Source organism: Oncorhynchus mykiss, chromosome 15 (genome assembly GCF_013265735.2).
Source record: "Oncorhynchus mykiss isolate Arlee chromosome 15, USDA_OmykA_1.1, whole genome shotgun sequence".
NCBI classification, from domain to species: domain Eukaryota; kingdom Metazoa; phylum Chordata; class Actinopteri; order Salmoniformes; family Salmonidae; genus Oncorhynchus; species Oncorhynchus mykiss.
Genome location: NC_048579.1, coordinates 69,743,644 through 69,758,945, shown reverse-complemented (window position 1 = coordinate 69,758,945; position 15,302 = coordinate 69,743,644). Strand labels below are relative to the sequence as shown.

The 15,302-nt window shown below is 45.8% G+C and overlaps 1 protein-coding gene across 4 annotated transcripts in view; it reads left to right on the top strand.

The window, feature by feature from the left end:
• LOC110500965 (oxysterol-binding protein-related protein 8) overlaps positions 1-15,302 on the top strand; it is a 151,590-nt gene that overhangs the window by 70,822 nt on the left and 65,466 nt on the right. For 2 of the 4 annotated variants that reach the window (XM_036945131.1, XM_036945133.1), the window contains one exon: positions 12,280-12,316. The exons of the other annotated variants lie outside the window; for them this stretch is intronic. In XM_036945131.1, coding sequence (XP_036801026.1) covers positions 12,280-12,316 — 37 coding nt within the window. The remainder of the gene's footprint in view (positions 1-12,279; positions 12,317-15,302) is intronic. 4 annotated transcript variants of the gene reach the window in all.

The following is a 15,302-nucleotide window of genomic DNA, read 5'->3' as shown; positions in this document are numbered from 1 at the left end:
TTAACAACGGACTTTATTCAATATTTAATTTGGCATCTGTCTGTGTCGGCACAGAATGTTGTTATTCTGCTTATCTCTGCAGGGGAAATCTTGGTTCCGCATCCTAACCCATTTTCCCTAAAAGGCACCCTGCTCCCTTTATAGTGCACTACTTATAGTGCACTACCATATGGATCCTGGTCAAAAGTAGTGCGCTATATATGAAATAGAATGCTGTTTTAGACACAGTACTATTTATGAAATTTCTTTCCTCCCCTGGCGGTCACTGAACCCCCCCCCCCCCCCCCCCCCCCCACTCCCTCTTCAGATGAAAGCTTGAAAAACAGACATAGAAAATGGCACCGTGTCTGGGAAAATATGGCTTTCATGTTTTCTCTCTCACATCATATCAGGCAGGAACAAGCTTTCACTTCAGAATGAGATGGGGTGTGATTCTAGACAGATGTAATGGGTCTATTGTGGATTACTCATATACGGTAGTGCATTGACAGTATCAGGCCTGTTGTATTGTACATATGGGATCTGAATATATTGGCAACACCATAAGCTCATTTATATAGAGCCCACAGTGTTATTTATATAGAGCCCACAGTGTTATTTATATAGATCCCACAGTGTTATTTATATAGAGCCCACAGTGTTATTTATATAGATCCCACAGTGTTATTTATATAGAGCCCACAGCATTATTTATTTAGAGCCCACAGCATTATTTATATAAAGCCCACAGCGTTATTTATATAGATCCCACAGTGTTATTTATATAGAGCCCACAGTATTATTTATTTAGAGCCCACAGCATTATTTATATAAAGCCCACAGCGTTATTTATATAGAGCCCACAGCGTTATTTATATAGAGCCCACAGTGTTATTTATATAGAGCCCACTGTGTTATTTACTATGTCCTGTAGAGGGAGAGAAGCAGGACCCTTACTATGTCCTGTAGGGGGAGAGCAGCAGGCACCCTGACTACGTCCTGTAGGGGGAGAGCAGCAGGCACCCTGACTACGTCCTGTAGTGGGAGAGCAGCAGGCACCCTGACTACGTCCTGTAGTGGGAGAGCAGCAGGCACCCTGACTACGTCCTGTAGTGGGAGAGCAGCAGGCACCCTGACTACGTCCTGTAGTGGGAGAGCAGCAGGCACCCTGACTATGTCCTGTAGTGGGAGAGCAGCAGGCACCCTGACTACGTCCTGTAGTGGGAGAGCAGCAGGCACCCTGACTATGTCCTGTAGTGGGAGAGCAGCAGGCACCCTGACTATGTCTTGCAGTGGGAGAGCAACAGGCACCCTTACTCTGTCCTGCAGTGGGAGAGCAGCAGGCACCCTTACTATGTCCTGTAGGGGGAGAGCAGCAGGCACCCTTACTATGTCCTGTAGGGGGAGCGCAGCAGGCACCATTAGTATGTCCTGCAGTGGGAGAGCAGCAGGCACCATTAGTATGTCCTGCAGTGGGAGAGCAGCAGGCACCATTAGTATGTCCTGCAGTGGGAGAGCAGCAGGCACCATTAGTATGCCCTGCAGTGGGAGAGTAGCAGGCACCATTAGTATGTCCTGCAGTGGGAGAGCAGCAGGCACCATTAGTATGTCCTGCAGTGGGAGAGCAGCAGGCACCATTAGTATGCCCTGCAGTGGGAGAGCAGCAGGCACTATTAGTATGCCCTGCAGTGGGAGAGCAGCAGGCACCATTAGTATGTCCTGCAGTGGGAGAGCAGCAGGCACCATTAGTATGTCCTGCAGTGGGAGAGCATCAGGCAACATTAGTATGTCCTGCAGTGGGAGAGCAGCAGGCACCATTAGTATGCCCTGCAGTGGGAGAGCAGCAGGCACCATTAGTATGCCCTGCAGTGGGAGAGCAGCAGGCACCATTAGTATGTCCTGCAGTGGGAGAGCAGCAGGCACCATTAGTATGTCCTGCAGTGGGAGAGCATCAGGCAACATTAGTATGTCCTGCAGTGGGAGAGCAGCAGGCACCATTAGTATGCCCTGCAGTGGGAGAGCAGCAGGCACCATTAGTATGTCCTGCAGTGGGAGAGCAGCAGGCACCATTAGTATGTCCTGCAGTGGGAGAGCAGCAGGCACCATTAGTATGCCCTGCAGTGGGAGAGCAGCAGGCACCATTAGTATGCCCTGCAGTGGGAGAGCAGCAGGCACCATTAGTATGTCCTGCAGTGGGAGAGTAGCAGGCACCATTAGTATGTCCTGCAGTGGGAGAGCAGCAGGCACCATTAGTATGCCTTGCAGTGGGAGAGCAGCAGGCACCATTAGTATGTCCTGCAGTGGGAGAGCAGCAGGCACCATTAGTATGTCCTGCAGTGGGAGAGTAGCAGGCACCATTAGTATGTCCTGCAGTGGGAGAGCAGCAGGCACCATTAGTATGCCCTGCAGTGGGAGAGCATCAGGCAACATTAGTATGTCCTGCAGTGGGAGAGCAGCAGGCACCATTAGTATGTCCTGCAGTGGGAGAGCAACAGGCACCATTAGTATGCCCTGCAGTGGGAGAGCAGCAGGCACCATTAGTATGTCCTGCAGTGGGAGAGCAACAGGCACCATTACTATGCCCTGCAGTGGGAGAGCAGCAGGCACCATTAGTATGCCCTGCAGTGGGAGAGCATCAGGCACCATTAGTATGTCCTGCAGTGGGAGAGCAGCAGGCACCATTAGTATGCCCTGCAGTGGGAGAGCAGCAGGCACCATTAGTATGTCCTGCAGTGGGAGAGCAGCAGGCACCATTAGTATGCCCTGCAGTGGGAGAGCAGCAGGCACCATTAGTATGCCCTGCAGTGGGAGAGCAGCAGGCACCATTAGTATGTCCTGCAGTGGGAGAGCAGCAGGCACTATTAGTATGCCCTGCAGTGCCGCTCTAGCCTTTTTCAGACCGAGGATGTGAATGGTTGTTGGCAGGGTGGCCAAAGACAAGTCTCTGGGTGCATCCCTAGTAATAATTACTACTACTACTAATAATACTAATAATAATACTGCTAATAATAATACTAATAATACTACCACTAATAATAATAATACTGCTAATAATAATAATACTGCTAATAATAATACTACTAATACTAATAATAATACTGCTAATAATAATACTACTACTAATAATACTAATAATAATACTGCTAATAATAATACTACCTCTAATAATACTACTACTAATAATACTAATAATAATACTGCTAATAATACTACTACTACTACCAATACTAATAATAATACTGCTAATAATAATACTAATGATACTACCACTAATAATAATAATACTGCTAATAATAATACTGCTAATAATACTGCTAATAATAATACTAATAATAATACTAATAATAATGCTGCTAATGATAATACTGCTAATAATAATAATACTGCTAATAATAATACGAAATAATAATAATAATAATACTGCTAATAATAATACAAAATAATAATAATAATACTGCTAATAATAATACTAAATAATAATAATAATAAAAATAATAATAATTTGGTGGGTGCTGATATTTGTCCTGTTTCACAAGTGTGTATTATACTCGTGTGAATTGCGTATAAGACACCCTTGGAGAGTAGGGTCACGGCCAGGGTCAGCCATCCTCAACGGTGACCCTGGAGCAATTATATAGAGAATAGGGCACTATATAGAGAATAGGGTGCCATTTGGGACACAGACTTGCATAGAGTGTTATGTGAATGGGAAGTGTTTCAGTTGATACAGTTCTGTCCATGTTTAGTATGGATCATTGTCTGATGTGGTCGGTTCAGAGAAAATTCTTATTTCCTATTTCATGTCTGATTAGAATGGAAGTTAAGATGGTGTTCATTAGGGATCCCCGTAGCAAAACGTTTTGCATCGGAAAACAAAAAAACAAAAAATGTCTTATTGGACAAGTTTAGGTGCTACTGCCCATTTAAACTTTGTTTCAGACTGTTTTCTTCCGTTTCGTGCCTTATAAACGTGGCCCGGGTCATGATGTTCCCCCAGACCCCTGTGATAGTCTATATTGAGAAATCTTTTTTTTTTACCAAGTTCTTAAAGGCTTTTTAAACTGGAAAACAGGTCAGAGGAAGTGTTTGACAAGGTGCCAAGGCAAGCAGATGTGTATCTGTGATCTATCCATCACCCCTCTCTCTAAATTAATCATCCATCACTCCTCTCTATAACTGTATCATCCATCACCCCTCTCTCTAAATGAATCATCCATCACTCCTCGCTATAACTGTATCATCCATCACTCCTCTAAATATATCATCCATCACTCCTCTCTCTAAATGAATCATCCATCACTCCTCTCTCTAAATGAATCATCCATCACTCCTCTCTATAACTGTATCATCCATCACCCCTCTCTCTAAATTAATCATCCATCACCCCTCTCTATAACTGTATCATCCATCACCCCTCTCTCTAAATTAATCATCCATCACCCCTCTCTATAACTATATCACCCATCACTCCTCTCTCTAACTGTATCATCCATCACTCCTCTCTCTAACTGTATCATCCATCACTCCTCTCTCTAACTGTATCATCCATCACCCCTCTCTAACTGTATCATCCATCACCCCTCTCTATAACTGTATCATCCATCACTCCTCTCTATAACTGTATCATCCATCACTCCTCTCTATAACTGTATCATCCATCACTCCTCTCTAAATGTATCATCCATCACCACTTTCTCTAAATGTATCATCCATCACCCCTCTCTCTAAATGTATCATCCATCACCCCTCTCTCTAAATGTATCATCCATCACCCCTTTCTATAACTGTATCATCCATCACCCCTCTCTCTAAATGTATCATCCATCACCCCTCTCTCTAAATGTATCATCCATCACCCCTTTCTATAACTGTATCATCCATCACCCCTTTCTATAACTGTATCATCCATCACCCCTTTCTATAACTGTATCATCCATCACCCCTCTCTCTAAATGTATCATCCATCACCCATCTCTATAACTGTATCATCCATCACCCATCTCTATACCTGTATCATCCATCACCCCTCTCTATACCTGTATCATCCATCACCCCTCTCTATACCTGTATCATCAATCACCCCTCTCTATAACTGTATCATCCATCACCCCTCTCTATAACTGTATCATCCATCACTCCTCTCTATACCACTATCATTAACCACAATATTTATTTTTAACTCCTCTTAGCTGGCCTTGTGCTTTATCACTAAACAGGTAGTTGATGGGACTGACTGATCATGTATCAAAGACAATGTACTCACCACTCAGTCAGTTTTGATTGAATTAAAAATCCCAATCTAAGGCCGCTTGCCTCTAAAGCTTTATTAATCAAAGCAGAGCCACCCCTCACCTTTCTCTAATCAGCTCTCCTTGTATGGGTCCTGGTCAACAATAGTGCTCTATAATGGTAATGGGATGCCATTAGGGACACAGCCTCAGTGTACATACTCTCAACCTATTACAGCACAGCTGTGGCCTCTCCCTGAGGCCAGAGCCAATGGAATGCACCAGTTGCTATTTGTTCTCTTGACTGGCAGGGATGGGGGCGATTGGTGCTTAACAGGAGACACGCCCAACCCGCCCACCCAGTGCTGTGTGTTGTCTCTGGATGATCCCTCCTCATCCCTGGTACTCCTGTAATCTCTGCTAATCCAGGCTGCTCCCGGTGTGTGTGGATTGTGGTCGGCGCCACTGGTGTGTGTGCGTGCATGTGTTAATATGTCACTGGGTGTTATGTTACCCCACCCCTTCTGGTGACCTGAGCAGACTCCTCCTCATCCATTCAGTCACCATGCTTTTGTCAGTATGGTATTGTGATCTGTTGTCAGTATGGTGTTGTCAGTATGGTGTTGTGGTCTGTTGTCAGTATGGTGTTGTGGTCTGTTGTCAGTATGGTGTTGTCAGTATGGTGTTGTGATCTGTTGTCAGTATGGTGTTGTGGTCTGTTGTCAGTATGGTGTTGTGGTCTGTTGTCAGTATGGTGTTGTCAGTATGGTGTTGTGATCTGTTGTCAGTATGGTGTTGTGGTCTGTTGTCAGTATGGTGTTGTGGTCTGTTGTCAGTATGGTGTTGTCAGTATGGTGTTGTGGTCTGTTGTCAGTATGGTGTTGTGGTCTGTTGTCAGTATGGTGTTGTGGTCTGTTGTCAGTATGGTGTTGTGGTCTGTTGTCAGTATGGTGTTGTGATCTGTTGTCAGTATGGTGTTGTGATCTGTTGTCAGTATGGTGTTGTCAGTATGGTGTTGTGGTCTGTTGTCAGTATGGTGTTGTCAGTATGGTGTTGTGATCTGTTGTCAGTATGGTGTTGTGATCTGTTGTCAGTATGGTGTTGTGGTCTGTTGTCAGTATGGTGTTGTGGTCTGTTGTCAGTATGGTGTTGTGGTCTGTTGTCAGTATGGTGTTGTGATCTGTTGTCAGTATGGTGTTGTGATCTGTTGTCAGTATGGTGTTGTCAGTATGGTGTTGTGGTCTGTTGTCAGTATGGTGTTGTCAGTATGGTGTTGTGATCTGTTGTCAGTATGGTGTTGTGATCTGTTGTCAGTATGGTGTTGTGGTCTGTTGTCAGTATGGTGTTGTGGTCTGTTGTCAGTATGGTGTTGTCAGTATGGTGTTGTGGTCTGTTGTCAGTATGGTGTTGTGGTCTGTTGTCAGTATGGTGTTGTGGTCTGTTGTCAGTATGGTGTTGTCAGTATGGTGTTGTGGTCTGTTGTCAGTATGGTGTTGTGGTCTGTTGGCAGTATGGTGTTGTGGTCTGTTGTCAGTATGGTGTTGTGGTCTGTTGTCAGTATGGTGTTGTCAGTATGGTGTTGTGATCTGTTGTCAGTATGGTGTTGTGGTCTGTTGTCAGTATGGTGTTGTGATCTGTTGTCAGTATGGTGTTGTCAGTATGGTGTTGTGGTCTGTTGTTAGTATGGTGTTGTGATCTGTTGTCAGTATGGTGTTGTGGTCTGTTGTCAATATGGTGTTGTGGTCTGTTTTCAGTATGGTGTTGTGGTCTGTTGTCAGTATGGTGTTGTGGTCTGTTTTCAGTATGGTGTTGTGATCTGTTGTCAGTATGGTGTTGTGATCTGTTGTCAGTATGGTGTTGTGGTCTGTTGTCAGTATGGTGTTGTGGTCTGTTGTCAGTATGGTGTTGTGGTCTGTTGTCAGTATGGTGTTGTGGTCTGTTGTCAGTATGGTGTTGTGATCTGTTGTCAGTATGGTGTTGTGATCTGTTGTCAGTATGGTGTTGTCAGTATGGTGTTGTGATCTGTTGTCAGTATGGTGTTGTGATCTGTTGTCAGTATGGTGTTGTGGTCTGTTGTCAGTATGGTGTTGTGATCTGTTGTCAGTGTGGTGTTGTGATCTGCTGTCAGTATGGTGTTGTGATCTGCTGTCAGTGGGGTGTTGTGATCTGTTGTCAGTTTGGTGTTGTGATCTGCATAGTGTTGTCAGTGTGGTGTTGTTATCTGTTGTCAGTATGGTGTTATGGTCTGTTGTCAGTATGGTGTTGTGATCTGCATAGTGTTGTCAGTGTGGTGTTATGGTCTGTTGTCAGTATGGTGTTGTGATCTGCATAGTGTTGTCAGTGTGGTGTTGTGGTCTGTTGTCAGTAGGGTGTTGTGGTCTGTTGTCAGTAGGGTGTTGTGGTCTGTTGTCGGTATAGTGTTGTCGGTATAGTGTTGTCGGTATGGTGTTGTCAGTAGGGTGTTGTCAGTAGGGTGTTGTGGTCTGTTGTCAGTAGGGTGTTGTGGTCTGTTGTCAGTGGGGTGTTGTCAGTAGGGTGTTGTGGTCTGTTGTCAGTAGGGTGTTGTCAGTAGGGTGTTGTGGTCTGTTGTCAGTAGGCTGTTGTGATCTGCTGTCAGTATGGTGTTGTGATCTGTTGTCAGTGTGGTGTTGTGATCTGCTGTCAGTATGGTGTTGTGATCTGCTGTCAGTGTGGTGTTGTGGTCTGTTGTCAGTATGGTGTTGTGGTCTGTTGTCAGTATGGTGTTGTGGTCTGTTGTCAGTATGGTGTTGTGATCTGTTGTCAGTGTGGTGTTGTGGTCTGTTGTCAGTATGGTGTTGTGATCTGCATAGTGTTGTCAGTATGGTGTTGTGATCTGTTGTCAGTATGGTGTTGTGATTGCATAGTGTTGTCAGTGTGGTGTTGTTATCTGTTGTCAGTATGGTGTTATGGTCTGTTGTCAGTATGGTGTTGTGATCTGCATAGTGTTGTCAGTGTGGTGTTATCTGTTGTCAGTATGGTGTTGTGGTCTGTTGTCAGTGTGGTGTTGTGATCTGTTGTCAGTATGGTGTTGTGATCTGCCTAGTGTTGTCAGTGTGGTGTTATGGTCTGTTGTCAGTAGGGTGTTGTGGTCTGTTGTCAGTAGGGTGTTGTCAGTGTGGTGTTGTGGTATGTTGTCGGTATGGTGTTGTGGTCTGTTGTCAGTATGGTGTTGTCAGTATGGTGTTATGGTCTGTTGTCAGTAGGGTGTTGTGGTCTGTTGTCAGTAGGGTGTTGTCAGTGTGGTGTTGTGGTCTGTTGTCAGTATGGTGTTGTGGTCTGTTGTCAGTATGGTGTTGTCAGTATGGTGTTGTGATCTGTTGTCAGTATGGTGTTGTGGTCTGTTGTCAGTATGGTGTTGTGATCTGTTGTCAGTATGGTGTTGTCAGTATGGTGTTGTGGTCTGTTGTTAGTATGGTGTTGTGATCTGTTGTCAGTATGGTGTTGTGGTCTGTTGTCAGTATGGTGTTGTGGTCTGTTTTCAGTATGGTGTTGTGGTCTGTTGTCAGTATGGTGTTGTGGTCTGTTTTCAGTATGGTGTTGTGATCTGTTGTCAGTATGGTGTTGTGATCTGTTGTCAGTATGGTGTTGTGGTCTGTTGTCAGTATGGTGTTGTGGTCTGTTGTCAGTATGGTGTTGTGGTCTGTTGTCAGTATGGTGTTGTGGTCTGTTGTCAGTATGGTGTTGTGATCTGTTGTCAGTATGGTGTTGTGATCTGTTGTCAGTATGGTGTTGTCAGTATGGTGTTGTGGTCTGTTGTCAGTATGGTGTTGTCAGTATGGTGTTGTGATCTGTTGTCAGTATGGTGTTGTGATCTGTTGTCAGTATGGTGTTGTGGTCTGTTGTCAGTATGGTGTTGTGATCTGTTGTCAGTGTGGTGTTGTGATCTGCTGTCAGTATGGTGTTGTGATCTGCTGTCAGTGGGGTGTTGTGATCTGTTGTCAGTATGGTGTTGTGATCTGCATAGTGTTGTCAGTATGGTGTTGTGATCTGTTGTCAGTATGGTGTTGTGATCTGCATAGTGTTGTCAGTGTGGTGTTGTTATCTGTTGTCAGTATGGTGTTATGGTCTGTTGTCAGTATGGTGTTGTGATCTGCATAGTGTTGTCAGTATGGTGTTGTGATCTGTTGTCAGTATGGTGTTGTGGTCTGTTGTCAGTATGGTGTTGTCAGTATGGTGTTGTGGTCTGTTGTCAGTATGGTGTTGTGGTCTGTTGGCAGTATGGTGTTGTGGTCTGTTGTCAGTATGGTGTTGTGGTCTGTTGTCAGTATGGTGTTGTCAGTATGGTGTTGTGATCTGTTGTCAGTATGGTGTTGTGGTCTGTTGTCAGTATGGTGTTGTGATCTGTTGTCAGTATGGTGTTGTCAGTATGGTGTTGTGATCTGTTGTCAGTATGGTGTTGTGATCTGTTGTCAGTATGGTGTTGTGGTCTGTTGTCAGTATGGTGTTGTGGTCTGTTTTCAGTATGGTGTTGTGGTCTGTTGTCAGTATGGTGTTGTGGTCTGTTTTCAGTATGGTGTTGTGATCTGTTGTCAGTATGGTGTTGTGATCTGTTGTCAGTATGGTGTTGTGGTCTGTTGTCAGTATGGTGTTGTGGTCTGTTGTCAGTATGGTGTTGTGGTCTGTTGTCAGTATGGTGTTGTGGTCTGTTGTCAGTATGGTGTTGTGATCTGTTGTCAGTATGGTGTTGTGATCTGTTGTCAGTATGGTGTTGTCAGTATGGTGTTGTGATCTGTTGTCAGTATGGTGTTGTGATCTGTTGTCAGTATGGTGTTGTGGTCTGTTGTCAGTATGGTGTTGTGATCTGTTGTCAGTGTGGTGTTGTGATCTGCTGTCAGTATGGTGTTGTGATCTGCTGTCAGTGGGGTGTTGTGATCTGTTGTCAGTTTGGTGTTGTGATCTGCATAGTGTTGTCAGTGTGGTGTTGTTATCTGTTGTCAGTATGGTGTTATGGTCTGTTGTCAGTATGGTGTTGTGATCTGCATAGTGTTGTCAGTGTGGTGTTATGGTCTGTTGTCAGTATGGTGTTGTGATCTGCATAGTGTTGTCAGTGTGGTGTTGTGGTCTGTTGTCAGTAGGGTGTTGTGGTCTGTTGTCAGTAGGGTGTTGTGGTCTGTTGTCGGTATAGTGTTGTCGGTATAGTGTTGTCGGTATGGTGTTGTCAGTAGGGTGTTGTCAGTAGGGTGTTGTGGTCTGTTGTCAGTAGGGTGTTGTGGTCTGTTGTCAGTGGGGTGTTGTCAGTAGGGTGTTGTGGTCTGTTGTCAGTAGGGTGTTGTCAGTAGGGTGTTGTCAGTAGGGTGTTGTGGTCTGTTGTCAGTAGGCTGTTGTGATCTGCTGTCAGTATGGTGTTGTGATCTGTTGTCAGTGTGGTGTTGTGATCTGCTGTCAGTATGGTGTTGTGATCTGCTGTCAGTGTGGTGTTGTGGTCTGTTGTCAGTATGGTGTTGTGGTCTGTTGTCAGTATGGTGTTGTGGTCTGTTGTCAGTATGGTGTTGTGATCTGTTGTCAGTGTGGTGTTGTGGTCTGTTGTCAGTATGGTGTTGTGATCTGCATAGTGTTGTCAGTATGGTGTTGTGATCTGTTGTCAGTATGGTGTTGTGATTGCATAGTGTTGTCAGTGTGGTGTTGTTATCTGTTGTCAGTATGGTGTTATGGTCTGTTGTCAGTATGGTGTTGTGATCTGCATAGTGTTGTCAGTGTGGTGTTATCTGTTGTCAGTATGGTGTTGTGGTCTGTTGTCAGTGTGGTGTTGTGATCTGTTGTCAGTATGGTGTTGTGATCTGCCTAGTGTTGTCAGTGTGGTGTTATGGTCTGTTGTCAGTAGGGTGTTGTGGTCTGTTGTCAGTAGGGTGTTGTCAGTGTGGTGTTGTGGTATGTTGTCGGTATGGTGTTGTGGTCTGTTGTCAGTAGGGTGTTGTGGTCTGTTGTCAGTAGGGTGTTGTGGTCTGTTGTCGGTATAGTGTTGTCGGTATGGTGTTGTCGGTATGGTGTTGTCGGTATGGTGTCGTCAGTAGGGTGTTGTCAGTAGGGTGTTGTGGTCTGTTGTCAGTAGGGTGTTGTGGTCTGTTGTCAGTAGGGTGTTGTGGTCTGTTGTCAGTGGGGTGTTGTCAGTAGGGTGCTGTGGTCTGTTGTCAGTAGGGTGTTGTCAGTAGGGTGTTGTCAGTAGGGTGTTGTGGTCTGTTGTCAGTAGGGTGTTGTGGTCTGTTGTCAGTAGGCTGTTGTGGTTTTAATTTTTTTTACTAACGTCTGTTCTCCTTTTTTGTCTTGTCTTCCTCTTTTTCATCATCCTCTGTTTCTGCTGCTGTGTCCTTCACCACCACCACTGCTGCACACAAACTGACCAACATCACTCTGGTCACCTTGACCCCTTGACTACCTGGATGGACCCCCTCCCCTTTCCCCCTCTTTCTGTCATCTCTCTCTCGCTCCCCATCTCACTCTCGCTCCCCATCTCTCTCTCGCTCCCCATCTCTCTCGCTCCCCATCTCTCTCGCTCCCCATCTCTCTCTCTCGCTGCCCATCTCTCTCTCGCTCCCCATCTCTCTCTCTCGCTCCCCATCTCTCTCTCTCGCTCCCCATCTCTCTCTCTCGCTCCCCATCTCTCTCTCGCTCCCCATCTCTCTCTCGCTCCCCATCTCTCTCTCGCTCCCCATCTCTCTCTCGCTCCCCATCTCTCTCGCTCCCCATCTCTCTCTCGCTCCCCATCTCTCTCGCTCCCCATCTCTCTCTCGCTCCCCATCTCTCTTTCGCTCCCCATCTCTCTCGCTCCCCATCTCTCTCTCTCGCTCCCCATCTCTCTCTCGCTCCCCATCTCTCTCTCGCTCCCCATCTCTCTCTCGCTCCCCATCTCTCTCTCTCCCTCCCCATCTCGCTTTCTCCCCCATCTCTCAATCTCCCCCAACTCTCGCTCTCACCCAACTCTCTCTCTCTCCCCCATCTCTCGCTCCCCATCTCTCAATCTCACCCAACTCTCACTACCCAACTCTCACTCTCCATCTCTCTCTCTCTCTCTCCCCCATCTCTGTCTACCTGTCCCCACCCTTCCCCATACCAGCTCCATGCAGAGATCAGAGAACACCCCACCACATCAGGTAAGCCACTGACCTTTGAAAGGGACAGGAAGGGGTGAGGAGGCGGGAGAGGCGGGGTGAGGCAGGGGTGAGGCAGGGGTGAGAGGGCTCACAGGGGGAAACAGGCTCACGTCCTCCAACTCAACACCTCAACAGGACAGGGATGCATTGGAAGGTCGTGTTACAGTAGCCAGTAGTTTGTGTTTACCTTAAACGAATGTCATGAATTCCAAGTTATAGGAAAGGATTTCTCTGGCTAGGCCACAAGTTTGGAGTGGGTGAAAGTTGTCTGTAACTATGACATTGTTCATCACATGTATGGCTGAACAGTGCTGATCTAGTTTCACACTGGCTTTATGGTTCTACAGTACCATGTTTTGGTGAGCCACAATATTTCCAATAGTCACTGACTCACTGAAATGTCACTTACAGTTGTTGAGTTCACTATCTAGGCCTACGGCTGGCTGTGTCTCGTATGTCTGACTATCATAGTGATGGCGTTGACTTTCTTAGTGAAGACGTTGACTTTCTTAGGGATGGCGTTGACTTTCTTAGTGATGGCGTTGACTTTCTTAGTGATGGCGTTGACTTTCTTAGGGAAGGCGTTGACTTTCTTAGGGATGGCGTTGACTTTCTTAGGGGTGGCGTTGACTTTCTTAGGGATGGCGTTGACTTTCTTAGGGGTGGCGTTGACTTTCTTAGGGGTGGCGTTGACTTTCTTAGGGATGGCGTTGACTTTCTTAGGGGTGGCGTTGACTTTCTTAGGGGTGGCGTTGACTTTCTTAGGGATGGCGTTGACTTTCTTAGGGGTGGCGTTGACTTTCTTAGGGGTGGCGTTGACTTTCTTAGTGATGGCTTTGACTCTCTTAGTGATGGCATTGACTTTCTTAGTGAAGGCGTTGACTTTCTTAGGGATGGCGTTGACTTTCTTAGGGATGGCGTTGACTTTCTTAGTGAAGGCGTTGACTTTCTTAGGGATGGCGTTGACTTTCTTAGGGGTGGCGTTGACTTTCTTAGGGATGGCGTTGACTTTCTTAGGGATGGCGTTGACTTTCTTAGGGGTGGCGTTGACTTTCTTAGGGATGGCGTTGACTTTCTTAGGGATGGCGTTGACTTTCTTAGGGATGGCGTTGACTTTCTTAGGGATGGCGTTGACTTTCTTAGGGATGGCGTTGACTTTCTTAGTGATGGCGTTGACTCTCTTAGGGATGGCGTTGACTTTCTTAGGGATGGCGTTGACTTTCTTAGGGATGGCGTTGACTTTCTTAGGGATGGCGTTGACTTTCTTAGTGAAGGCGTTGACTTTCTTAGGGATGGCGTTGACTTTCTTAGGGATGGCGTTGACTTTCTTAGGGATGGCGTTGATTTTCTTAGGGATGGCGTTGACTCTCTTAGGGATGGCGTTGACTTTCTTAGGGATGGCGTTGATTTTCTTAGGGATGGCGTTGACTTTCTTAGGGATGGCGTTGATTTTCTTAGTGATGGCGTTGATTTTCTTAGGGATGGCGTTGACTTTCTTAGGCATGGCGTTGATTTTCTTAGGGATGGCGTTGACTTTCTTAGGGGTGGCGTTGAGTTTCCTAGGCGTTGAGTTTCCTAGGGGTGGCATAGCAACGGGTATTCAGAGATGAGCAGTTTACAGAGGAGTCGAGAGTGAGGTGATGTGTTCTATAAAGAGCATTGGTGGCAAATCTGATGGCCGAATGGTAAAGAACATCTAGCTGCTCGAGAACATCCTTACCTGCCGACTGGTGCACTGTAACAGTAGACTGCTGTACTAAGACTCACTGGAAACCTTATTGACTGGACTGTAACAGTAGACTGCTTCACTGTAACAGTAGACTGCTTCACTGTAACAGTGGACTGCTTCACTGTAACAGTAGACTGCTTCACTGTAACAGTAGCCTGCTGTACTAAGACTCACTGGAAACCTTATTGACTGGTGGACTGTAACAGTAGACTGCTTCACTGTAACAGTAGACTGCTTCACTGTAACAGTGGACTGCTTCACTGTAACAGTGGACTGCTTCACTGTAACAGTAGACTGCTTCACTGTAACAGTAGACTGCTTCACTGTAACAGTAGACTGCTGTACAAAGACTCACTGTAAACCTTATTGACTAGTGGACTGTAACAGTAGACTGCTTCACTGTAACAGTAGCCTGCTTCACTGTAACAGTAGCCTGCTGTACTAAGACTCACTGTAAACCTTATTGACTAGTGGACTGTAACAGTAGACTGCTTCACTGTAACAGTAGACTGCTTCACTGTAACATTAGACTGCTTCACTGTAACAGTGGACTGCTTCACTGTAACAGTGGACTGCTTCACTGTAACAGTGGACTGCTTCACTGTAACAGTGGACTGCTGTACTAAGACACACTGGAAACCTTAGAGTGCATTTTCCCTTTAAGAGCGCTACTAGATGGTTTCTCTGTGCATTTTCCCTTTAAGAGCGCTACTCGATAGTTTCTCTGTGCATTTTCCCTTTAAGAGCGCTACTCGATGGTTTCTCTGTGCATTTTCCCTTTAAGAGCGCTACTCGATGGTTTCTCTGTGCATTTTCCCTTTAAGAGCGCTACTCGATGGTTTCTCTGTGCATTTTCCCTTTAAGAGCGCTACTAGGCACAATGTGTTCTCTACCTAGGATGTTATTCATTAATTATGCTGTGTGTGCTTCACATACACTAAACCAAATCTCGTTAACCCTTTGCCATAGTACTATACTGAGATATTCTCTGCATTAATATGTTATAACGCTGCAGGGTGACGTTTCCACTAGGTACAGATCTAGGATCAGTTTACCCTCCCCCAATCCTAACCTTAACCGTTAGTGGGGAAAATGCAACTCTAGGTGCAACTTCACCCTACTCCTCGTTAGATGGAAACTTTGCAGCCGTGCCACTAGAGGGCACCGTGTCGTCATCATCTGTCATCACCAGTGGGGGAGGAGAACCCCTGCTGCTCAGGCTGTTGGTCAGCAGATACAAATTAATATCTCTCTCCC